The sequence below is a fragment of the Branchiostoma belcheri genome, unplaced genomic scaffold (assembly GCF_001625305.1).
Source record: "Branchiostoma belcheri isolate BF01 breed outbred unplaced genomic scaffold, Haploidv18h27 scaffold12, whole genome shotgun sequence".
Taxonomy (NCBI): domain Eukaryota; kingdom Metazoa; phylum Chordata; class Leptocardii; order Amphioxiformes; family Branchiostomatidae; genus Branchiostoma; species Branchiostoma belcheri.
In genome coordinates, this window is record NW_017802602.1 from 2,816,102 (window position 1) to 2,841,873 (window position 25,772).

Sequence of the window (25,772 nt, forward strand, 5' to 3'; positions counted from 1 at the left end):
TGCGACCTCACTCAGAAAAGTGATGATCTTTTTCGAACCTCAATTTATTTTGATTGACACATTATTTATAAAATATATAGTTTGATTAATTTGATACAAATTATCATCCTTGACTTAACATGCATTGATATATTCATAAAATCATTCAAATATTGAAAATATGCTTCTTCTTAACTATTGTTAGGATAAAACTTTCTTGCTCTGATGTCATTGTGAGAAATTACCAGACATACTCATGCAATGAATTAAACTAGTATTACTGGTAGCTACTACCCAGAGGCTGTCTTAAGTATTTTTAATGTTTAATTAACACACTGAGACTAATAAGCAATATCATTCTTCAATGCCTATTCTCTGCCTAGCCATTGCCTGTGTCCAGCGTTGGTCCAATCTTGATACCAGACACTTGATAATTATAGAATTGACCACAATACGATTCAGTGGTTACTAAATACATGTACCAAACTGCATTTTGGTAGACTTAGAAGCTTCTGAGCGCTCTATATACTTCTACCTCTGGAATAATATTTTCTACTACACACAAAATTAAAGGAACTCAAATGTTGTCATTTTTACAGTTTAGACAATTACAGTACTGTATTATATTGCAGATCATACTTTTCTGGGAAAAGAATAACTATAACGGGTTTTCCAACATTGGGCAGAGACAATGTATGGATGCTGTTGTAATTCTACAGCTTGCCCAGCATAGCTGTGATATTCTGTGTGAGCCAGTTGCCGCCGTCCACGATCAGGTTAGTGCCAGTAACGAAGGACCCCGCAGGACTCACGAGGTACAGGCAACCATTAGCGATGTCTTCTTTGGTCCCGATGCGGCCCACAGGGATCTCCCGTATCAAGCGCTCATAGCTGCCCGTCATCTTCTTGAGTTTTGCACCACCTGTGGACATCGGAATAGAAAACAACACAGATGCACCAAATTGTGTTTTAGTTCAAGGAAAAAGCTAGCATGGATGTCAGCCTTTCTAGCTTTGATTTGTTCTCTTTGACACTTCCTTGCCAAAAAGACTGAGCCTGGAAATATTGGCATTTTGTGTAGGGAAGCAACAAAGAAATCATACCAAAGCTAAAAAGGCTGGCATCCAGGCTACAGAAAAGAAACATGTTGAAGGGGAAAGGAGGAGTACATAACAAGAAACATGCATATTTAAGGATGAATGTTGTGTTGTGTTGTGTTGGAAAATAATTGTATGCAACGGATGACAGTCTGATGCAACATTGACTAAAAATCTAACAGAAACTGTGTTTTCATGCATGCACAGTAAATTCTGCCAACTTGGTTATAGGAGCTGTGTACAACCAAACAAACGTAGCCTGTACCCAGCCTCCTCATGCCCTCGGTGTCGTCGATGGGTCCAGGAGCCACACAGTTGATCCTGATCCCGTACTGGCCCCACTCCACGGCCAGGTGACGAGTCATGGCATCTGGACAGATACAGAAAAAAAATAAAGTTATTATAACCTGTATGCCAAAAAGCAATTACTCAAGCAACTGGATATGATTTTCGAAACGGTCAGACGTTTCAGCTAGTATCCACTAGCTTTCGTCAGTGACTGAGAGACCAGAGGAGAAATGCAGGTTTATAAGCACTAACTATTGATTGATATGCAAACAAAGTGAAGACAAATAACTTGAAATATATTATAACCTGTCTCCAGCTGCAAAGCGCAATAAACAGTTATACAAATTTGGGGCCAAATGGTCAACTTGGCATGTTGAATGTAAATACTGTACTAGTACTATACTGTAAAATACTTAATCTTACTTGTTCTACAACTGATTTTTCCATATGTAGTTTTCACATCATAGTACATGGAATAGGGCATGCATCAGGAATTTTGACTCTCTAATTTCTAAAGGTATTTGTTACTCACCAATGGCTGCCTTAGCTGATCCAGCGTGTGTCTGCAGGGCCACCCCTCTATGGTGCAGGGTAGCAGTAATGTTGACTATACTGCCTCCGTGGTCCTGTGGGCAAAGACAAGGGTTATGTCAACACACTTGTAGGTCCTTCCAACATCTGCACCTGGTTTACCGTTCATCGGAGCTGTTTGATGTTGGATGTTTTATTAGATATCCATTAGATTAGATAACAAATCTAATCTATTCTTCCTGGATTCATAAAACACAGGGTACACAAATGGAATACAAATTAAGGCACATGACATAACACTTGCATCCATTAGACTACAACTAGCATAAAACTACAGAGTAATGAACAATTACAACTACAAATCAACACGACATTACCAGAACGCTTTTGGGAGGTCAGAGGTAGCATACAATTATAATATTGGGAGCTGTTGGGAGCCTTTGCACCTCTTGCCAGAACCTCTTGATTTGTGCGGTGCTCTTACATTTCTCTTTACTTAAGTTAAGATTGAATAATCATTCATATCAAAATGTTTTGAAGTTAAATAATTACCACTGTAAGAAAAGCAACCTGTACTCGCAACTTCTACCCACAGAGGGCCTGCTTTTGAAGTGAGTCACGTGAGATTTTTAGTCTGAAGCATCTAATTAAGTATTTCAATCTGCCCTCAAATGCTCCTTAATTTTAAAACATTGTTTCTTATAAGTTTAATGTGTGCAGACTCTGGGAATCCCTGACTTGCAATGTAGTCACTTAAAACAAACTTGGTGCAGATATTAACTAAGAAAAATATTCTGCCAAGAAGTTTGAAGTCCTGAGGGCCTGAACAATTATCTTACCTTCACTTTAGTCATGCAATACAAAGTTGGTGCAGACATTTAAAGAAAAAAAACATGCTGACAAGAAGTTTGAATCTCATGATTCATATCTATGTGCACATTGAAGGGTGTAACACATCTTACCTTCATGTACTTGTCGAAGACTGCCTTGCTGCAGTTGAAGGAACCGTGAGCGTCGATCTCCATCACAGTCTTAAAGGCATTGAAGGACAACTTACCAGCAGGACAGAGGAAGTTACCGGCAGCATCTGTAATGTACAACACACAATATACGTCTTTCTCAAGAACTTTTTAGACTACTACTAACACATTTCAGGTATTCTAACAGAAGATATTCATCTTCATCTTTGCCGGGGCTCTGAGATGTTATATGAGCCCCGGCTACACCTCCATATAGCCCCCATATAACTGCCATATAGTTGCATTGCAGGGAGAGCATACATGTACATCTAGGTAGTATGGTTATAAGTAGGTCATTTGTGACTGTTCATTAGTATGAGAGGTAGAGTTGTGTACATGAATGTACTAGTAGTAGTACTATTGAAAAATAACTAAATTTATCACAAGGAGGTCATATCACATTTCATATTGTATAATATTTTCAGACATGCTGTATATAATTAACAACAGCCATTACACATGTGATTCTACACCATTTTTTAATGATAACTGTGTAAAGTTTAAACTCACTGTTGACTAGAATGTCAATCCTGTTGAAGTGAGACAAAGCAGCATCCACAGCTGCAAGGATCTGGTCGGCCTAAATGTGTGAAGGGAACAAGCAACAGGTAAAAATAAAGCTTAAAACACAGTTTCATCAATAGAGCAAACACTCAGGATATTCAGCATTTACCCTAAACATGTAAAGAACTTATGAAAGGTATAATATTATATCTTTTCTCACCTTCCTGACATCCATGGGCAGAGCGAGACATTTTCCTCCAGTGGCCTTCTCCAACTTTGCAGCGGCCTTTATACATAACAAAGAACAAAGTCAGTATTTGCATGTCATGTACAGAATACATGAATAAAATTTTTTCGAGCGTTGTGGAGCAAAAATCCGGATGGTACCCAGGCTACTAGTATGTCATATACAGTTCCTATAGGACAAAATTAACCATACTAGTATAAGAGATTTCATGTTACAATATAGTTAAATGGAATTAATTCAAAGCAATATACTCACGGCTTTGACTTTTTCTAGGTTACGGCTGGCGATGACTACAGAGCACTGGTGCCTGTAAAAGAAACAAGTACATTATTACTAGAACTACTAACCTGTTATACTGAATAACAAAAATTGTTATATTGTATGGTATAATTGAAAAGCTGGAAAAAAATAGATACCTGAACCACTGTTTACTTTCTGCAAAATATGACATCTATAAGATCTACAGCATTGAATAAGAAACCTTATTTCTGTAATGCATTATTTTCATGATTTTCGAGACAAAAATTCTTCGTAAAATGTCACATCACAAATATGTAATCTGTGTATTAGTATATTCGTATTAAGGGGGGCTTGCCACACTGTTTTTCGCTGTATGTACATCTCTTTGATAAACGAATATAAAAAAAATTAAAAAATTAAAAAAAAAAATACTGAATATTTTTGCAGCCCTCCTTTACATACATAGTGGACTACGTAAATCATATATGCATACTTGTATCATAATTGACAGATGAAGAAAAATCCGAGCGACTTACCTCATGAAGATTTCTGCTATTCTGAAGCCGATACCAGAACCTCCACCTGTGATGAAGGCCACCTTGCCCCTGTGTGTGATGAGACATGTTTTATATTCACAGCCAAAATTCCCACTATGGATTCAAACTTGAAGAAGGGATATGAAAATTTTAAGTATGGGTTACACTTGGGGATGTTATATACCATATATATATTTGGTGCCACATTGAATTGCTACACTTATTAAACACACACGTGTCATACTCTCAAAATTCGTAACGACTTGCACAAGTGGTAGCCTGGAATCCATCCTCCGCTCTGAAGGCACATACGGAGCGGAGATAAAGCGTTCACGAATGGATTCCAGGCTACACAAGTGGACTCTGACCAGATGTCGATGGACTGACGGTCACTGACCTATTTAACTTGCTACTTTTACCCAGTTTCGGAATTAACGTAATCGTGGAAGAATTCTATAGACAGAAATGCAAGCATTGAAACATTCGCATCAAACCATACATTTCGTTCATCAAAGTATTGCTGGATTTCTCTCTGAGTTGTGAAAGTTCATTGGTGATCGATGATCCAAGGGTCATTGACCGATCAGTCACTGCTTGCAAACCCTGTAAATTCCTTCCAGTTGAAGATTACGGCCTAAAAATAGCTTAAAACGAAGGTAAAACTGTGTAGCATTTGTTCGCACACACTGTCACTGCGTAAAAACACTTACTTGAGCAAGTCCCGCCGGTAAATGTACTCGTAAGTCTGCAAGCAGACGTCAAAATCACCGCCTTCCGCCATCTTGAAATTTTAGACTGTCCCAGCATGCTCTGCGAGATGACGAAATTTTACAGTCTTGTCACGAAAGTTTTATAAGATCAAAATTCGGGGCAAAAAACATCGATTTTTATCATATATGAGTTATGGAAAATGTAAAATCATCTGTTTCTTTGATTATTTAGGAAGAAATGTCTGATTTTGGTACGTTCTCGGCACTTTGCCGGAGATTGCCGAGGTTAGCCGAAAGTTAATTTATGCCAACATCCGGGAACTTTCACATATTTCGGGCAGTTTCAAAATGGTGGAGTTTCACTTGTTGTGTAGAGTAGAGTAGTTGCTTTGGCAGCGATGTGAACCACACCTAACCTGCGAAATACGGCTGACTTTTCTTTCAAGACTGATACAGCACGCTCTTTGTGACCACTTGTTCTTTGTAGCCTACTAGAGCTTCACTAGTAAGGAGGTAAATCAAGATATTTTGCGATCGCGAGTGAGAGTTGAAGTTGGTTGTCGTTTGGCAACAGGACTAGTGATCAAACAAGAGTCCAGTCTTCTACGAAGTTTAAGGACTTTCTTATTGCCTCACTCCCACAAGAGCTGGGAATAAATTCTCTTCAGTTTCTTGGAGGAACATACTGAAAGGTGAGCTGTCTACGATTTTCTTTGTAGGTACAGGATAAGAAAAATGTAGTATATGGGGGGGGGCATGCTACGAATATAATTTTTATCATATTTGAGAACTGACAGACAAAAATTATACATATCAGTCACTGAAATTTTGACAATTAATTGATTTTATAACGGAAAGTAAGTAACTCTGTAAGAGTAATAGATAAATCAAAGATAAATCAATATGTTGCTTGTGATTTCTTTTAAAAATAAAATATAAGTTCAATGAAATATGGAGAATGAATGATATCTAACGGTTAGTGATATGAAAATATTGATAAGAGCAGAGGTCCTTCCTGGTGTGAGTACTTTTAAGAGTTCAAACCTATTGGAACCTAAGCTCCTATGTGGCCGAAGACATCTACTCTATCTACTCTACTCTACTCTATCAGTCTAGTAAAAAAACATCTTTAACCATGGATGGCATATTTTTGTATCACGATGGCTACCAGCAAAATTAATGTGTTATGCCTTAATTTAATGTCTTGAGGTTTACCGGTTATGTGCACAAAGAAACCAAAAATACTAGCCAACCTTTTTATGTCTTCCCCCCAGGATGGCTCTGTACTTTGACAGTAAGATCCAGGGTCCAGACGGCATGGGGCCGTGTTCTAACCTGGCCTGGCACAGGACTCACACCGTGCTGGCTGTGGCCGCAAGTACGAGTGTGGGCGGCGGCTCTGTCAATCTCTTCATGGACGATGTAAGTCAATTGTATATTTTCTAAAGAAATAACAGACTGGCACTGTTATACTGAGACTGGATATTTTGACTGAAAGCATGTGAATTGTGAGTGCAACACCCGATTAAAAAAGAAACCAACAAAATAGTTTTTGAAAGTCTGGAATCTCTAAAATTGCTAATTTTTTCCATTTCATCAGGGAGAGCCAGTTCCCGACGGTTGTATCCAGCGTTCCTCCCAGGTGACGTGCATGTCCTGGCACCCGAACTACCGCGTCCTGGCCATGGGCTGGGAGAGTGTACAAGTTGTACATAACTTGGTTACACTTGTCTAGTAGTCTATGACAGGATTATTTTTCCCTTTTTGTCAGGGAGAGCCAGTCCCAGATGGTTGTATCCAGCGCTCGTCCCAGGTGACGTGTATGAGCTGGCACCCGAACTACCATGTCCTGGCCATGGGCTGGGAGAATAAAAATAAAAACTGGAGTCTGAAGTCTCTAAAGTTGCTAATTTTTTTCCATTTTGTCATCAGGGAGAGCCAGTCCCAGATGGTTGTATCCAGCGCTCGTCCCAGGTGACATGCATGACCTGGCACCCGAACTACTGTGTCCTGGCCATGGGCTGGGAGAATATACAAGTTGTAATCTGTGATTACAGTGGTATGACAGGATTATTTTTGATTTCATCAGGGAGAGCCAGTTCCAGACGGATGTATCCAGCGTTCGTCCCAGGTAACATGCATGAGCTGGCACCCGAACTACCGTATCCTGGCCATGGGCTGGGAGAATAAAAATAAAGAAAACAAAAAATACCTCTCGCAAGTCTGGAATCTCTAAAGTTGCTAATTTTTTTTTCTATTTCATCAGGGAGAGCCAGTTCCAGACGGTTGTATCCAGCGCTCGTCCCAGGTGACCTGCATGAGCTGGCACCCGAACTACCGTGTCCTGGCCATGGGCTGGGAGAATAAAAATGAAAACTGGAGTCTGAAGTCTCTAAAGTTGCTAATTCTTTTCCATTTCATCAGGGAGAGCCAGTCCCAGACGGATGTATCCAGCGCTCCTCCCAGGTGACGTGCATGAGCTGGCACCCGAACTACCGTATCCTGGCCATGGGCTGGGAGAATAAAAATAAAGAAAACCAAAAATACCTCTCACAAGTATGACATCTCTAAAATTGCTCAATTTTTTCCAATTTGTCAGGGAGAGCCCGTTCCAGACGGATGTATCCAGCGCTCCTCCCAGGTAACATGCATGAGCTGGCACCCGAACTACCGTGTCCTGGCCATGGGCTGGGAGAATATACAAGTTGTAATTTGATTTAAGTGGTATGACAGGATTATTTTTCCTTTTTCAGGGAGAGCCAGTTCCAGATGGATGTATCCAGCGCTCGTCCCAGGTAACATGCATGAGCTGGCACCCGAACTACCGCGTCCTGGCCATGGGCTGGGAGAACGGAGACGTCCTCATGTGGAACGACCAGGACAAGGAGCTGCACGAGGCCAAGTCCATTCACGACGCGGGGGTGGCCATCCTGGAGTGGAGCACCAACGGGACAAGGCTGCTGTCTGGGGACAAGGTATCACAGAATCACTTGCTTACGAAGTTACACCTCGCTTGTAGTAGTAGTAGTAGTAGTAGAATGGTTTATTTCAATTTTAAAACTCAAACAAAATGCTTTGACGACAGACTCGCAGGCAACCATACTGGATGCCTGAATTGCTCTGAAGTCACACAAAGTATCATTGTTAAAACATTGTTGCACATTATTACACATTGTTAAACTCTATATACCGGTAATCATAAAACATTACTCTGCATTAGTCAAAGGTTTGAGTTTGACAGTCAAGTCAATATACATATATTTCAAAACGTTACTTGTAAGACCGAACCTAGAATATGCCGCGACAGTATGGGATCCATATACAAAGAAAGACAAAGATAAATTGGAAAGGCTATATAGAGTCAAGCTGCAGCTGCAAGATTCTGCATAAACAACTATGAAAGGGGTGCTAGTGTTACGGAAATGAAAAAAAAGGCAGAAGGTCATCATCACCATCATCTATAGGCATGTAACAGCCGGGACAAAGCTAAAAGATTTCCCTCCACATAACCATTGTATCAAGCATTACTTTTGGGTGATAATATTTCTTTAAGTTCGTGGCACTTAAAATTCCGTGACAACATGCAAGTCAAGAGTTTTTGGTATTTGTGGTTAAAACTCCTGTTAGGGCTCACGTGTGCACTTGAGAAAAATAGTACTGGATATTTCTAGTGGTAGTACCAATAATAGTCCTTTAAACCTACTTGCACTGGTAGGATTGTAAAGTGAAATGTTATATCTGTTCTTTGCAGAATGGACTCATCACAGTGTGGAAGATGGATGGGAAAGGCAGAGCCCAGGCCTCCCCCTTCTGTAAACACCAGATGGAACAGTCCGTGTCAGTGTGCCTGGTGAGACCAGGGACAGCAGTGGACCCAGAAAAGTAAGCCTTAGGCCATCTGTATCAGTGTGCCTAAACTAAGTCCTCCAATAATTTCAGAATATGAGACTATGACAATAATACTTTTCTCTCATCTTATCCATTGGGGCACCACAGATGATCTGACAAGCAGTTTTCTCCACCCTTCTTGGTTTTCTGTTCTTTATTTCACTTAGTGTCCTGCCTGTCCATTCTCTGATGATGTACTCCCATCTTTTCGATTACTTACCCCACTTTCTTCCTCCCCAGGCCTGAAATTTTCCTTGCATATATTGATAGTTTTGGCTAGTACCGATGACTGTGACATGTGCCCATACCATGTTTCCTTTACAGTTTTCATTCCCTTACTGTGGTAGGGAAATCTTTATCTGGACCTACATGCTTGAATTCAAAATAGATCCAATAAAAGAAAGTAATATAGATAAAAAATAAATCAAAGTTCTTCAAAATAAAGGATTTCTCCCATGTTCTTGTTGTGCAGTGATGTTGAATTTTCTGTCCTATGTGTTGTTGTTTAGTGACATCAGTGGCCTTGCGCGGGCAGCAGTCAGTGGTGATGAGAAGGCCCTGGACATGTTCTCATGGAAGAAATCTCTCGGCTCCAAAATCACCATGGGACCCTCGGAGGGCCTGGCTTTCTTTCTGGGAGGGATAGACGGTAAGTAAATCATATCTTATCTTATGATTAACCATAGTGACATTCAGTATATGGAAATTTTTTTAATGCAGAAAAGCGACTACAGTTTACCATTATCTTGGTGCACAAATACTAAATTAAAGCTTTCTAGTCATAGATAGATATCACATGCATTGATTTGATACTCTATATTCAGTGTAAATCGAACATGCAAAATTAATAAAGTTTGTGTGTATATTGATGCTGTTGATAGATTCAGTACAATGCAGTCTTAAAACAACTGTTTTGACAATTGGCAAGTTTTTAATACAAAAGGAAATTTACATTACATTTGCTTTTCCTTAATTGATTTTTAATGCAAGCATTTTTTCTGTTATTTCCAGGAGATGTGTACTATCTAGATGACAAGGGTAAGAGTTTGAAGGCCTTCACAGCGGACGGACCCATAGAGAAGCTGCTGTTTTATGAAGAGAAGAACATTCTAGTCACGGTGACGTCTGGTCTGGTTCTAACCCAACACAATGTGTCATCTGAGGGCAGCTTTCAGGAAGTAACCAAGGTAAACATACAAACAAATATTATATTAAACAAACAGAAAATTTGATGCATTTCAGGGTTGGAAACACAATACTTCTAAACTTTTGAAAGTCATTATCTACAGTATTTAACCTATTGCCTAGCCCTTTAACCAACAAAGTCTTACCATTTTTATCCAAGTTAGTCTGTATGTCCAGACAGAGCAGGTTGACAGCACATGGGTGGGGGAAAGATTGACAGGCAGTATGACAGGATGAGAAAAGAACAGACACAGGAAATAGGATGAACTTGAAGGTCACCAAAAACACAAAATACTTCTCAGAAGTCTGAATTATCTGACTCCTTGTTGCTGAATTTTTCCTTGCCATAAGATCAGACACAGAAAATGGGGTGAACTTGAAGGTCACTAGACTCAAAATACTTCCCAGAAGTCTGAAATCTCTGATTTCTTGTTGACACATGGTTCTGATATTTTTCTTGCCAGGTGAAGCTGAGTGGAAGAACAGGACAGTTGGACATCATCTGGGCTGGACGGGGGCTGATGGCAACAGCTACTGGGGAACCTCTCATCAGGTTGGAGTCAACATTTAGTCTTTCAAACGATTATTCAAAGGTTGTGTTACTCACAGTGTGCAACCAAATTTTGCTTGAGGCAACCAAGGCTCCAACATGTCAGACCATTGAAGACCTCCCATCAGCTTGGAGTCAACATTAGTTATCTATTGAATGGTTATTCCAAAGTTGCCTTATGCAAGTTATGGGGCAACCAAATTTTGCTTGAGGCAATCTTGGTTCCAACAGGTTGGATCCCACCTTTTCCAATCATAATTTTGTTGTCAATAGATGAAATGTTACTTATGTTACAAGTTGGAGAGCTAGAAAGTGCAGAAATGCATTTTTATACACCTATAGCTAGATCGTTGATTTTACAATACTGATGTATATTTTGATTCTGCAGAATGTGGGATCTGGAGAAAGATGACAACTACGCCCTGCCCCTGCCTCTAGACAACACTGTCTCCTTCACATCCGGGGAGGCCATCAACTGTCTGTCCTTCTGCTCAAAAAAAGGTAAAGTTTCTAAAATTCAAACCTGGAAGTTGGTGATTCACTTCAGGTCACCCGGATGGAGGCATGGTGAAACCCTGTCTCATGTTATCCATTTACATCATCACCAGGACTCCAATAAGAATACTACTAGTATTCTAAATTGGCACACTAATGATCCTAAACAAACAAACAAACAAACCTAAAGAAGGGATAAGGTCTTGGCTTAGGTCATACATTTATTATATTTGAGAACTTAATGTTGACATCTCCAAAACTGTATTACCGGAAATTGGTTTTGTTGTTGTTCAAGTAATTTTTACTTTTCACCTTTCTGAAAAGCAATGTGTTTTGATCCAAAGTTCATGTGTGAACTCCAAGCACAAATCAAATATGCTGCGTTTCTGTTGATGTCCACTAGGTGTCCTCGCTGGCGGGACCAGTGAAGGTAAGGTGGTGATGTGGAGGTACGCCCCAGCACCGGGGCTGGCTGGAAAGAAGCAAGACGGAGACACAAAGTGGAAGTTTCTTTCACCAACAGTGTTGGAGGGAAACATCACTCAAATAAAGGTTTGGACGGCAGTTATAAAGATTTAGCAGTATTTTTCAATGGCTTGTCGTACTGCTTCTGAATAAATAACTTACAGGTACGCTACTACTTTTAAAAGCATGTCGGAACATATAAATATGCACCTGCATGAAACCTGGATTTTTAACAGTTTTTGTTAGATTTTTAGTCAATGTTAACATCAGAATTGCATTAGGTCTTACCTGTTGCAGAGGATATGTTTTTGCAGACTTAATTTATTTGAAAAGTATAGACAGGATTTCATCTTTAAATACATGAATATGACCTTAAAACAAGCTGTTCTGCCAAAGTGTTATGCACAATACATTTCGGGTGTTGTGCTGGCACAGTATACTATACTGCTACTGTTTAACAAACTTCCACACCGCTAGTTAAGAACCATAAAGATGATTGTCAACATTTTAGAATTTCAAAAACATCATCCATTGAAAATGGCTTTTCTCATACCTTACAGTGGGGCTCCTCCCTAAACCTGCTGGCTGTGAACATCATGGCTACTGTGATCATCCTGAGTGAACAGTCGATGAACGCACACTTCCGAGACGGCGTGACAGCAGTACAGGTATCATCTACCCAGCTGTCCATAGACAACTTCAACACCAAGGCTCACTATGACCTCAAGACGGAGATACAAGTCAAAGGGGTGTATGTCACACAGGTAGGAGACCTTCTGTATCTGTATAGTCGGTATAAGTTATAACTGCTCTTCGGCGTAACACACCAGCTTTGCTAGACATGCTAGCTATATCACACCGAACGACTTGTTACACTCATTCTTTGCACATGTAATTGCAGGAGTTGTTTAAAGCTTTCTAGTGATGATGCCCCAACTGTGCTTGGTGGCAACGGATTCCAACCTTAAATCATTGCTTGCCTTTTCAAGCTGGGAGTACTACATGTAGGTAGTCTATAGTATACGTATGGTATACGTGTAGCTTTGTCAATAGTTTCTGATTGAGTCAAAGGGGTGTATGTCACACAGGTACACCTTCAGGTCTTATCCATTGCTTGCCTTATGATGGTAGGAGACCTACATGTATACATAGTCTATTGTAGTTTCTTTAATTTGTGGCTTTGTCGATAGTTTTTTAAAAATTTGCACATAGATTTTACTGATTTTTGACAATAGGTAGGTCTTGTTTTCTGAGTAAACTGATTTAAGTTAGGGGAAACCCTCTTGCATGCAGCTTACAAATGTACTGTATTTCAAATAGCAGATTAAAAGCTGAGCAAAATTGATAGTCATCTGTGCTCTCACCATGCTGTTTGACTACATTTACTTGATATTGGTCTAGAACCTTGCTTTGTTCTCTCAAAAAAAGTCAAAGCCAGGGGAAAGCCTAAGTTCTAGCAGCTTACTTTCAAATTGCAGCTAGATTAAAAGCTGAGCCAATGCTACTGTGGTGGCAGGTGCACATTGTGTTCCCTACATGCTGTGTATAGTAAATATTGATTGTAACTTGTGTTTTCAGAATAACCTAGCAGTGTGGAACGGGAAAAAGCTGGTGGTGTACGACGTCCCCTCAGACAAGGGCGGAGTGATCCGCATGACAGGCACGTTCCAGACGGACTCAGCACTGGTGTGCATGCACGAGCAGAACCTGTACACCATCGAGCCCGGCAAGATACAGGTCAGTGTACAAAATACTTTTTTGAACCAGGTTGCCCAGTGGGCAGCCTACAGCAAAAAATTAGGTTGCCCATCAGAATTTTAGGTTGCCCCATCTATATGTTACTACTTTCCTCAAATTAAGTAATGTTACATACATAAGCCTTTGACAATATTTCTAACAGCCTTTAGTTAACTGATACTAGTTATAGCCATTAATACCTAAAATTAAAAAGCATTTCCCGGATACAGTGGTGCAAGCCAAGTGGGCATGATTTGGGGGCAAAGCATTCTTAAAATTCAGGTAGCACACTGAGCTGCCTAGGTTCAGAAATAGGTTGCCCCAAGTAAAATTTGGTTGCCCGGGGCAATGGGGCAACCAGGTATTTTGCACGCTGCAGGTATACTAATGTTACATTGCTCCACTCAAAACCAGATATCTTCAAAATCAAATAATATGCTCCTTTCATATCCTACTCAGATATCAGCACACTTGTACGTTGGAAAGTTCATATCTGAATCACTACAAAAGCGACACTGTCTGTCACCTTCCTCTGGGCAATTCTGACGGGTTCACATTGCAAGTTGCAGCACAGGTGTCACTGCTATAGTAGAGATGCATTCCGAAACATACAGTATTTACATATAGGACATAAGAAGGACATATGAGTGGTTACAGAAAACTGTATCCACAATGCGGTCCCAAATGTCCTGAGGTCCTGAGGAAGGTGACAGACGGTCACCAAAACGTTGACTGAATAAAAGACTTGGTTGTGTAAAAAGAGTCTCTTTACTCAGTGACTTACCAACCTGATGAAATTATTTACAATCTTGCCTCCAGGTGCGTAACTTCCAGGGCACGGTGAAGCAGCTGCTGACCTTCTCGGAGACGGAGGGAGAGCCCATCGCCATGGACGTGTGCGGACACTTCCTGGTCGCAGGAACCAGCACTAACTTTCTCAGGATGTGGGACCTCTCCAGGAGGTTAGTTTATTCATTTAAATTTTAATTTTCCCTGTGTTTTGGAGGAGACAAGTTTTCTCCCCACAACTGTGATAAAACAGATCTGCTTTGCTACTTATTTAGGACCTCTATTCTTGAAAAGAAGCTGACAAATGACCAGCATGAAATCAGAGATTTTGTGACCGTCAAGTTCACCCCATTTCCTGTGTCTGACCTTTTGAACTGGAATTCTGCCTGTCAATCTTGCACCCTTCTGCTGCCAACCTTCTGTGTGAAGACATACATTTGTATACAAACCCACACCTGATCTGCCACCCAAAACAATACTTCTGTACCTGGAAGTACACTATAGATTTGGAAGGTTTCAAATTTCAATACAAATGCATTATTCTGTTTAGTCATTAGTCATATTATCATTATACTAAACTTTATTTCTTTGCAGGGAAGCAAAGCAACACTGCAACCCTAAGAACCTAGGAGAAGTGATACCAGAACTGGGCATGATTGTCTCAGTCAAGAGCAACTGTAGCGGCAGCAAAGTTGCTGTCCTTGTCAAAAAGGTAAAGGTAATACTACTGAATGTTTCTTTGTGTGTACAAAGTGTCTACAGACAAATGTCTCGTAGTCATGTTGTTTGTGTAGCAGGGCTCGAAATTCATTTTTGGGAATAGGTGCACTGGTGCACCCAACCTAAAAAATTTGGTGCCCAAAAAATTTTTTGGGTGCACCATATAAAACAAAACCTAATTACAGATCTTACTGCTCCTCTTCTGCGCTTGAATCTGAAAAGCTGAAATGGGAGCTACAATGTAACTTCAAAATCTTAAACAAGTTACTACAACAAGACTTAGATACTGAGACTATCCTGTATACTATTTGATATGTACAAAAATACCTACAAAAATACCAGAAAAAATTGGGTGCACAGCTCCAAATTTGGGTGCAGTATTTCGAGCCCTGTGTAGCTTCAATGTAGCTTTGTGAATTTTAACTCGTATAGCCTATTACAAGTACATCTGTACTAATATCTTAATTTCATCCTTGTTGAAAAAAAAGCCGCAAAAACTGATGTTTGTGAATAAGATGGTAAGTTCCTGATGAGAAATTTTTTATTAAAGATTTTTGGTGGAACATTTTGGGAATCCACTGAAGGGTTCGCCTGGAAATGATGGTGGTACTTTTTTTCGGGGGGGGGGATGTATCCCCTTTTCGTGTTTTGTCTGTCAACTGTCATACTTGCAAAATCACAATTCACAGTCTGGTTGTAATCATCATAATATCAATTGTAGTTTGCTATACTTATTCTGTAGAATTTTCAATCTTCGAATTCCTTAGCCCATCTCTTGATCGATCTGTTACTATCTATACATTGTGAAATTCCCTCCTTATCATTGAATTTCATTCCTTATCATTCCCAGATCTTTAGTGACGAATTTTCTTTATGAAAAACTTAAACTGTTCTCCAACTCAAAATTTGACTCACCAGAAATTTTCGACTGAATCACTCAGTCTTCCTCAGCTATCTGACCCAAATGCTGTGGACACGTGATTTTTCCCACTTGTGACAGTAGCTGAAGAAGACTGAGCGATTCAGTCGAAAATTTCTGGTAGGTCAAATTTTGAGTTGGAGAACAGTTTAAGTTTTTCATAAAGAAAATTAGTCACTAAAGATCTGGAAATGATGAGGAATGAATGATAAGGAGGGAAGTTTTTCATAATGTAATTTACCAACTCAGATGAACTTTCATGCTAATGACTAATTTTCTTGTGATTTTCTGTTGTGTTCAGTCTCAGGGGCAGATGGACTCTCGCCTGTGGCTGTACGATGTAGAACTGGACAGTGTTCAGTACTTTGACTTCTCCTCAGGAATGGGGGAGTTGGATGAGCTCACATCAGCACAGGAGGCCACCGGGGAGGAGGTGTCAGAAGAACAGAGGTAACGGTTACTCAGATTTCAGAAAATATAGTATTACACACAAATCCAAGACTTTTCTTTATGTTTCTTTGTACTGCTTTGTGGTTGAATGAGTAATTGCATTTCACAGAAATTTTGCAAGTAATAAAAAAGTAACTAGTTGATGTTTCTTTGCCCTGGCTGTGTTATAATTAAGATGATTAAGCTATATAGCAGTGATGCAGCACGTTTTTTTATGTGTGCCACAAGGTCTAATATTTGGACCCCTCTTAGCCACCAGAGGGCATGCAGCAGGAGGGAGAAAGGCCCCTGATATCTTCGGACAACGAAGCCAAGCCGAGAGAGAGATAGAGATATACTTATGATGTTTATGACTAGTGATTTATCCGGTCATCAGTGTAGCCTTCATACTTTTCTTCTCCCTGCTGCCTAACCCTGTAACCAATAGAGAATCAGTAGCCAAACGACTACTAAATTTGTTTACATATCCTGAGCATGTGTTTGTTTTATCATAACAAGGGGAAGAACAGAGGCAGCTAAAGATGTGGCAGGCAGGTTCCCCAGGGTTCAGTACTGGGACCCAATGGCATACTCTGTACTTCTGTGTGCTAAATGTTAACATATCTGAATGTATAATATATTGTGTTGTTACCACTACCAGGGGTAGAACAGAGGCAGCTAAGGATGCTATGTGGCAGGCAGGTTCCCCAGGGTTCAGTACTGGGACCCAATGGAGCCCAAGGGCATACTCTGTACTTCTGTGTGCTAAAGGTTTACATATCTGAGTGTATAATATATTGTGTTGTTACCAGGGGTAGAACAGAGGCAGCTAAGGATGTGGCAGGCAGGTTCCCCAGGGTTCAGTACTGGGACCCGCTGGAGCCCAAACTACTCACCTGCGAGGCCATCCTTCCGCCTCCTTCTGAGGACAAGAAAGGTTCCAAGATGTCTTCACTCAGTGTTGCTGAAGTTCAGGTGTGTGATATGTTCTTACATTTATTATATTAATAACATCCAGTAGGGCTTAAAATACCACCTACTAGACTAAGTACACATGCAGGTTCGTGCAGGTAAAATTGGAGCTGTGGTAGTATGTCTGATGTCTATATGTACCTGGTTCTAGCCCATGTACTGGGTGTATTTACTGCAAGGGTATTAACTACAGAATACAGGTACTGGTACCACCTACATTTTAGTAGTGTAAATGAAATAATGGCAATGGTTTCTGAGTAGTTTTTAGTGTTATCCATGCTATAGTACCTAAATTCTGAATGGAGCCCTATCAACTAGTACTAGTAGGCAGATCATGGGTTTTCTCTTTTCTATAGCAAGCTCTTTTTGGATATGAAATTTAAATCTTGATCTGAGAAGTCCTGATTTTCTGTGTTCCAGCCGGATGTGATGGTGGTATCGTTGTTCAGTACCCCGGAACACGGCATACTCCTACAGGACGCGTATGCTACAGACACGGCACACGATACGCTCATCGGCCTGCAAGTTCCTTACTTCTACTTCACTAAGAAGGTAACGGTTACAAAACTACAGTCTACCTTTCATGTAGTTTAGCTTGTTTCATTCAAAGCAAAAATTTGATTCATTCAACATCTCCAGGTCTCAAATGTGTACTGCAATACAAAACAAAATAGCTAGTCATAGTGTTGCCTCCTCATGGTGTTGGTACTAAAAGGCTTTTGCACAAACTTTGACTTGAGTATACAATGATTGTGTCAAGTCAAGTCTTCAATGTTTCACTGTATTGTGTTTACTTCTATTACTTTGCACCCATGGAACACATGCACAGACTACTAAGCTCAACTTAAAGGTACACTTTTCTGAGGGATGACACTTGTCTTGTTGCTGTTACAGTAATTTTTTTCTTGAATGAGACATAACAGTTTGTACTTACCACTGTACTTACCACTAAGTGTTCTAAAGAGTAGATACATTTCTTAATCTTAATTCCAAAAAATTTTTGATCTTTAAGTATTTATATCTACAGAGCAAAAACTGCATGAATGCAAAGATTGAATGTCTAGAAATTGGTAAAGCCATCATATTTTAGATTTTATCTGCATGTACAATTATAACAGATTAAGTACCTAATAGTATATACGTATATGTATATGTATACGTAAGAGTCATGGCATACCGGAGCAGTCTACAGTACTATGGTCCTTACCTGTGGAACACTCCACTACAGCAACAACAGCTCCTTAGTCTCAGGACTTTTAAACAGATCATTAGGAGCAGGACTTCTCAGAACTTTTATACATCAGCATTAGGTGCAGGACTTGACACTGTTGATGTTTAGGATGTTGTAATTAGTAATAGTTTATGTACTGTGTATTTGTTGTGTGTATTTTTATGTGTATCCAGGATTACCTGAAAGGCAGGCCATAATGGCCTGAGCTGTAATTACTGGTTAAATAAATAAATTGAAATTGAAATTTTATGTTTATAGGCAGGAGAGTCTGCAAAAGCCCAGGACGCCCAGGCCAGCACCATGTCGTTGGTTCCTGAGAACGTGGCCCAGCGAACGATGCGGGACTTTATCGGACTGGAGGAGAGCGATAAGAACTCACGAGACGCCATGATGAACTTCAGCTACTTCCTGACGATAGGCAACATGGACGAAGCCTTCAAGGCTATTAAACTTATCAAAAGGTAAACAACACCGTGTTTGAAATGCCAGCATGTTTGAAGTTCAGTTTACAATAGTCTTTGAAAGCCCTAGACAAAAATTTAGACTTCTAAAACTTTTTCTTGCCTGAATTTGAACTTATGAAACATTTTCTTGCCTTGTTGTGAAGTCATTATAATTGGTCATCATTCACATTAGAGCTGTGTAACTATCATATTTTTAGGTACAAAGGTAACATTGGGTTCAGGCTTGTACTTAAGTGCTAAGTTGTCAAAATTAGGATGTAATTTACCTTTAGTGAAAAAAATGGTACCCACTGTATTTTATTTTACTCATTACAGGTACACCAGATGTTAGGTCTAGACCTTTACCTAGATATTTTACAGGTACAGGCTTTGGGTATACAAAGGCCTAGCCTGGTTACCAAACCTATTATAGCTCCTAAAACCTACATCCTCTTTGTGGAGAGGGTATATGACTCAGGAGCTGGTAAACAAGCTAACAAAATCCTAATGCACACGTTCTGTTTCCAGTGAGTCAGTGTGGGAGAACATGGCGAAGATGTGCGTGAAATCCCGCCGACTGGACGTAGCTCGGGTCTGTCTGGGAAACATGGGACATGCGCGCGGGGCGAGGGCACTCAGGGAGGCAGACAAGGAACCAGAGCTGGATGCCAAGGTGGCCGTGCTAGCTATACAGCTGGGACTCAATGTAAGCCGATTTTAGCTTTATGTTCAATCTGTAAGCCATGCTTAATGAGGGGTTGAAATACTGCGTGCATAATTAAGTACCAGAGTTATCAACCTAGGATGGAGGTGTTCAAAAACTCATTTTTACCTAAAACTATCGTAGAGTGGAACTTGCTTCCACCAACTAGAGTTGGTGCATCATCACCAGATAGCTTTGAACGAAGTTAACATTTATATGTGCCAGGTTATGATATGGTGTATCAGGTTGTTCAGGCCATGCCTGCAAAGCTGGTGTGTTACACTGAAGTGCAATTATACTAACTATACAGTTACAGATATGGAAGTGTGCACCTAAAATATTTCAACCTCTCCCACTACAGTGTCTTGCATTTTAAGGCTTGTAACTCCAACATTTAGGCAGGGATTAGAACCCTGAATCTTATGATCCCAACTGCTCATACATTCAATATTTCTACAGGAGGATGCAGAGAGACTACTGAAGCACTGCCAGAGGTACGACCTCCTGAACGAGCTGTATCAGTCCACCAACCAGTGGAGCAAGGCCCTGGAGACTGCCGAGGCACACGACAGGATCCACCTCAGGACCACCTACTACCACTTCGCCAAGCACCTCGAGTCACAGGGCGACGTGCTGGGGGCAGTACCCAAGTAGGTCATAGGTTAGGTCAGGTCAGGTCATAAGTTAGGTCAGGTCATAGGTCAGGATTCACCTTAGAACCACCTACTACCACTTCGCCAAGCACCTCGAGTCACAGGGTGATGTGCTGGGGGCAGTACCTAAGTAGGTCATAGCTCAGGTCATATAGGTCAGGTCATAGGTTAGGTCAGGTCACAGGTCATGATCCAACTCAGGTATACCATACTCTAGTATGTCCTGGGTGGTTGGATGTGGTATATAAGGTCGCCACGAATATGTACAGTGTAAACATGGTATGAAATATAGATATGGCGACAGATACAGTTCAGTGAAGCTGTCTATGTGAAACAATAGTTTTTTCAGCACCAGGGACAGATACAGTTCACTTAAGTTGTGTACTGTATGTCAAACAATAGTTTTTCAGCACCAAGGACAGATACAGTTCAGTAGGAATTCCCATAGACTGTCTTTATGACCCCAGCATGTTGAGTGTAAAACTAATTCACTTTCTCTCTCCTCTCACAGTTATGAAAAGTCAGACACCCACAGATTCGAGGTGCCACGAATGCTGTTTGATGACCCCCAGTCGCTGGAGGCCTACATCATGAAAACTAAAGACAAGTGAGTCAGATGATTTAAAGTTTACTTACAGTAAAGTTATAGATCCTTTCAAGCTTAACAAACTTGTACATTTTCATTCAGTACTCCTTTTGTGACTGAGAAATCAGGCAAATACTGTAATTCTTGATTTTTTCCTGGTACTTTTACATTCATGGTTTTACGGTCACTTCTATCTGTACCGCAAACTATTAAAAAATAAATCACTGACTTTGTTTTTATTGCACCTGCCGCCACATTGGACAGAAAGTTCTGTGAACACCTCCATTTTTCTCAGAATATAAAAATGACTTGCAGTAGCGTTTTATGTTTCTTTGGCCTTACAAGGTTTCTTGTGTGTTTGATTTTTTCCACAGAGCATTGCGTAAGTGGTGGGCTCAGTACATGGAGAGTACAGGGGAGATGGAGGCGGGGCTACAGTTCTACGAGGCAGCTGGAGACTACCTCTCATTGGTCAGAGTCTACTGTTACTGCGGCAACATGGACAAGGTAAACACTGGGGACCGTCCTCAAAGTTCTTTAACAATCCTAAACAACCATTGTTCTACAGTCATCCTTCAAAGAAGTGGTGTAGAATTTTTTGAAGAATGTCCATTGAATTAACCAGCAAATTTTAAAGTTCTTTCACAATCCAAAAGAATAGTTGCTCTACTGCAAAGCAATGTTATATGGTGAGCATTTTATCAGCTTTCAGTATAGATGTCATCATCAGTCATCCTCAACAGAAGTGAAGCATGATGCTTTTTCTAGTAGCTATACTTGTGCGATGTATCTTTGCTACTGCTTGCATAATACATGTATATAGGGGTGATGATGTTAATCACCGTGTAGCTAATACGAGACAGGTTTCCACTCAAATATTTTTGTAGGTCTATGTAATGCTATGTAAAGATGTTAAATGTATACAGCATATTCTTAACATCTAAGTGTCAGAAAATTAAGATCATTGTTATTAGTACCTTTCTTTAGAAATTAGATATCAGTTTTTACTGACATTCTACCTAGTTTATCTTATATATGGTGCACCCAAAATTTTTGGTGTGCACCCAATTTTCTATGTTTGGTGCACCGGTGTGTGCACCTACTCCCAAAAATGAATTTTGAGTCCTGCAGTGGTAGTATTTTGACAATTGAACACCTGGGCATGTCCCTATTCTTGTTTGGAAGGTGTGCTGGGTTCTTGAATGTGAGTGGGGTGTGTCAGTCCCCATACAGAGTAGAATTTGACATTTTGAAGATTTTCCAATGAATTTTCTGACTCCAGGCAGCTGAGATAGCGAATGAGACGGGTGACAGGGCAGCGTGTTACCACCTGGGCCGGCAGAGTGAAACCCAGGACCGCATCAAGGATGCCATCCACTTCTTCACACGGGCGGGGGCGTACGGCAGCGCCATCAAGCTCTGCAAGGTGGTACTGCAGTTCCAATTGTTTGTTTGGAAGCTAACAAAAAATTTGTCTTTACTTACTTGCATATCAATCAATAGTTCGTACTTAATTTTTAATATAAACCTGCTTTTCTGACAACTCTCCAGTGTCACTGATGAAAGGTAGTGGATGGTATCTGAAACGTCTGACTTTTCAAAATCATATCCAGTTGCTCAAGTAACTGTGTTTTGGCGTATCTTATTACCTGGATGTCTAACCTTCACTGATGTACCACATACTGTTTGGGGGAGAATGTTGAAACAAAATAATCTGAATTTTTTGCTGTTGTTGCGTGATTGTTTTTTCGGTGAATCAGCCTGTTTAACTTTTATCACACTGATTTAGCCATTTGGCATCCATTTCCTTATTACTTATTCATTGTTTTGGGCAATCATTTCCTTATTGTTTATGGTTGAAGCTAACTTAAGATTACTCAACAGGTTGTGCTTATAAACCTGCATTTCTCCTCTGGTCTCTCAGTCACTGATGAAAGCTAGTGGATACTAGCTGAAACGTCTGACCGTTTCCAAAATCATATCCAGTTGCTTGAGTAACTATGTTTTGGCGAATCTTATTACCTGGATGTCTAACCTTCACCAATGTACCATACACTGTTTCAGGGGGAGAATGTTGTTTTTTACAAGTTGCAACAAAATAATGTGAATTTCTTGCTGTTGTTATATGATTACTTTTTTCTATGAATCAGTCTGATTAACATTTATCGCACTGAAGTAGCCATTAGGTATCCATTTCCTTATTACTTATTGTTTGGGGCAATCATTTCCTTACTGTTTATGGTTGAAGCTAACTTAAGATTACTCAATAGTTTGTGCTTATAAACCTGCATTTTTCCTCTGGTCTCTCAGTCACTGACGAAAGCTAGTGGATACTAGCTGAAACGTCTGACCGTTTCCAAAATCATATTCAGTTGCTTGAGTAACTGCTTTTTGTCCTAACTTAAGATAGTTGTCCTTTCCAGGAGCATGGATATGAAGACCAGCTGATGAACCTTGCATTACTGAGTACACCTCAGGACATGTTAGAAGCCGCCAGGTGGGTACAGTAATGTTTTTACTCAGTTTCTTCCTCGTCTTCTGTTCCAAACACTTCTGACCTGGCCAATGACATGATTTGTTGACGTCTGTCACCATGGTGACTGGTGTTGGGTTACATAATGTTGCCATTTCATGGTCTGCTCTGCTCCTGTCACCATATAGTAGTAGTACATGTTTGTGAATGTGTTTGTCAATAATGAGTAAAAATAACAGGGCACACCATGTCCGAAGCTAAACTTTATGCATTTCCTTTTCAAATGTTACTTCTCTAGTCTCTAAATTTTTTTTCAAGTTCAAGTTACAGGTATCATGACTGTCATGATTTACTGGCTATATTTTTGTATAGCTAAAAAAACTGACCACAGATGTATTTGTTGTTGACAGGTACTATGAGAAAAGATCAGGAATGGAGGACAAGGCTGTTATGTTATACCACAAGGTGAGGGTTCCTGTTTCTTGACAGTGACACATGGCAACATATTTAGTAACTACAGTTATACCCTTGGAAGACTGGGCAATTATTTTAAGACCATCTGTGTCAGATGTAATGTTGTGTATGTTTAGACATAAATAATTGCAAATAGAGAAATTTTCAATGAATGAAACAAGAAACTCACCAAAAAATTCTATAGGTTTTAACAGAGACATTTGCAGTGAATAACACACAAAAAAATGTTCAGTAGATGTGAAATCACATTTGATTTCTTGTTGTCTTAAGAAGTACAATAGATTTTAATACTTGTTGAATGTGATTATGTTATAGGCTCTGTACGTGTAGGGTCTGTACGGGGAGGTAACATTCAATAACACATTCTTACCTTGGTTCCCAGGGAGGTCACTTCTCCAAGGCCCTGGAGCTGGCCTTCAGGACCCAGCAGTTTGCTGCGCTGCAGCTGATTGCAGAAGACCTGGATGAGAAGACAGACCCTGTCCTGCTGAACAAGTGTGCCGACTTCTTCATGGAGCACGGGCAGTTTGACAAGGCTGTGGAACTGTTGGTGGTTGCCAGAAAGGTGTGCCGAGAAGCTTTTCAAATGGTTTATTTAAAAAGAAAAAAACAGCTTGTAGGTGATGATCACTTACTAGATTGAAAGTTTCCGATACTGTAGTCACATATACTTAATCTGCTTTTGCTGTGATTTTATTTTATGGTAGTAGGGAAAGGAGGTTGTCGGAATGTTTAGAATTACATGTCTCTAGCTGGTACTGCCGTCAAACAAGGGAGCCCTAATCACAGTGTGGTTACTTTGTGGTGGAGAGGTTACCGTGAAAGACTTGAAAGTAAAACCATTGCAAAAATTTTGCATTTTTGCCTTGCCTAGGAGGTTACATTTTTACCAAAGTCTGTTGATATCTTTTTGTAATGCTAACAAATTGTAAGGACTCCATTATAAATAAATGGCATTCAAAGCTTTTATAAGAGCACCAGCTCTTGTAGTTGATTGACTATATAGCTAAATAATGTTCAGTTTATTGATGATCATCATGCCTTGTTGTATTCCCAGTACGTTGATGCCCTGGAGCTGTGCATGCAGCATAACGTGACCATCACAGAGCCTCTAGCCGAGAAGATGACCATCCCGAAGGACTCTACGGAGTTTGATGCGGAGTACCGGACACAGCTGCTGGAGAGGCTGGCAGACTGCTGCATGAAACAAGGGTCGTATCACCTCGCCACCAAGAAGTACACACAGGCGGGCAACAAGATCAAGGTATGTTGTTTGTTTGTTTGTTTGTTTGTTTGATCACATAAGTTGTAACCTGTATGTGTATGTATGTGAGCTGTGTCTGTATCAGTACATGCTTGTGTGTTTGTGTGAGCATGTGTGTGTGTGTGTGTGTGTGTGTGTGTGTGTTAGTACATGTATGCCTGTGTGTGTGTGTGTTAGTACATGTATGCCTGTGTGTGTGTGCGTGTGTGTTAGTACATGTATGCCTGTGTGTGTGTGTGTGTTAGTACATGTATGCCTGTGTGTGTGTGTGTGTGTGTGTGTGTGTGTGTGTGTGTGTGTGTACTACTGGAGAGGCTGGCAGACTGCTGCATGAAGCAGGGGTCGTATCACCTCGCCACCAAGAAGTACACACAGGCGGGCAACAAGATCAAGGTCTGATGTTTGTTTGTTTGTTTGTCTGTCTGTCTGTCTGTCTGTTTGTTTGTTTGTTTGTTTGTTTGATCACATAAGTGTGTGTCTCTGGTTGCTTGTACATGCGTTGTGTCCTTGCATGAGTTCATGTGTGTGTGTGTGACTGTGTGTTTGTGTGTGTGTTTGCATGAGTGCATGTGTGTGTGTGTGTGTATGTATGTGTTGTGTCTCTGCGTGAGTGCATGTGTATTTGTTTTTGATGTGTGTGTATGT

The 25,772-nt window shown here is 40.3% G+C and overlaps 2 protein-coding genes across 2 annotated transcripts in view; one reads left to right on the plus strand and one right to left on the minus strand.

Annotated features, from left to right (window-relative positions):
* Positions 1–312: 312 nt before the first annotated feature.
* Positions 313–5,252, minus strand: LOC109462821 (peroxisomal 2,4-dienoyl-CoA reductase-like). Its single transcript, XM_019759449.1, has 9 exons — positions 5,152–5,252; positions 4,442–4,510; positions 3,921–3,972; positions 3,639–3,704; positions 3,425–3,494; positions 2,858–2,982; positions 1,897–1,990; positions 1,342–1,446; positions 313–901 (listed from the first exon to the last, which is right to left on the minus strand). Exons 1-9 carry the CDS (start codon positions 5,220–5,222, stop codon positions 693–695), a joined length of 861 nt encoding a protein of 286 aa, XP_019615008.1. The 5' UTR covers positions 5,223–5,252; the 3' UTR covers positions 313–692.
* A 335-nt stretch (positions 5,253–5,587) lies between these two features.
* LOC109462855 (intraflagellar transport protein 140 homolog) overlaps positions 5,588–25,772 on the plus strand; it is a 28,152-nt gene continuing 7,967 nt past the window's right edge. The window contains exons 1-26 of the mRNA XM_019759493.1: positions 5,588–5,843; positions 6,426–6,573; positions 7,905–8,126; positions 8,903–9,033; positions 9,549–9,688; positions 10,051–10,226; positions 10,689–10,777; positions 11,163–11,275; positions 11,673–11,821; positions 12,295–12,498; positions 13,313–13,471; positions 14,291–14,433; positions 14,855–14,972; positions 16,201–16,349; positions 17,141–17,303; positions 17,721–17,852; positions 18,790–18,992; positions 19,503–19,680; positions 20,137–20,327; positions 20,842–20,937; positions 21,291–21,423; positions 22,199–22,342; positions 23,340–23,413; positions 23,800–23,854; positions 24,246–24,428; positions 24,921–25,127. Coding sequence (XP_019615052.1) covers positions 6,427–6,573; positions 7,905–8,126; positions 8,903–9,033; positions 9,549–9,688; positions 10,051–10,226; positions 10,689–10,777; positions 11,163–11,275; positions 11,673–11,821; positions 12,295–12,498; positions 13,313–13,471; positions 14,291–14,433; positions 14,855–14,972; positions 16,201–16,349; positions 17,141–17,303; positions 17,721–17,852; positions 18,790–18,992; positions 19,503–19,680; positions 20,137–20,327; positions 20,842–20,937; positions 21,291–21,423; positions 22,199–22,342; positions 23,340–23,413; positions 23,800–23,854; positions 24,246–24,428; positions 24,921–25,127 — 3,699 coding nt within the window. The 5' untranslated portion in view covers positions 5,588–5,843; position 6,426. The remainder of the gene's footprint in view (positions 5,844–6,425; positions 6,574–7,904; positions 8,127–8,902; positions 9,034–9,548; positions 9,689–10,050; positions 10,227–10,688; positions 10,778–11,162; positions 11,276–11,672; positions 11,822–12,294; positions 12,499–13,312; positions 13,472–14,290; positions 14,434–14,854; positions 14,973–16,200; positions 16,350–17,140; positions 17,304–17,720; positions 17,853–18,789; positions 18,993–19,502; positions 19,681–20,136; positions 20,328–20,841; positions 20,938–21,290; positions 21,424–22,198; positions 22,343–23,339; positions 23,414–23,799; positions 23,855–24,245; positions 24,429–24,920; positions 25,128–25,772) is intronic.

Coding starts and splice junctions, on each gene's coding strand:
- LOC109462821 (XM_019759449.1), bottom strand. CDS start 5,222: ATGGCGGAAGGCGGTGATTTTGACGTCTGCTTGCAGACTTACGAGTAC. Junction 3,705..3,920: donor ACCTAGAAAAAGTCAAAGCC/GTGAGTATATTG, acceptor TTATGTATAAAG/GCCGCTGCAAAGTTGGAGAA. Junction 1,447..1,896: donor ATCAGCTAAGGCAGCCATTG/GTGAGTAACAAA, acceptor GTATCTGTCCAG/ATGCCATGACTCGTCACCTG.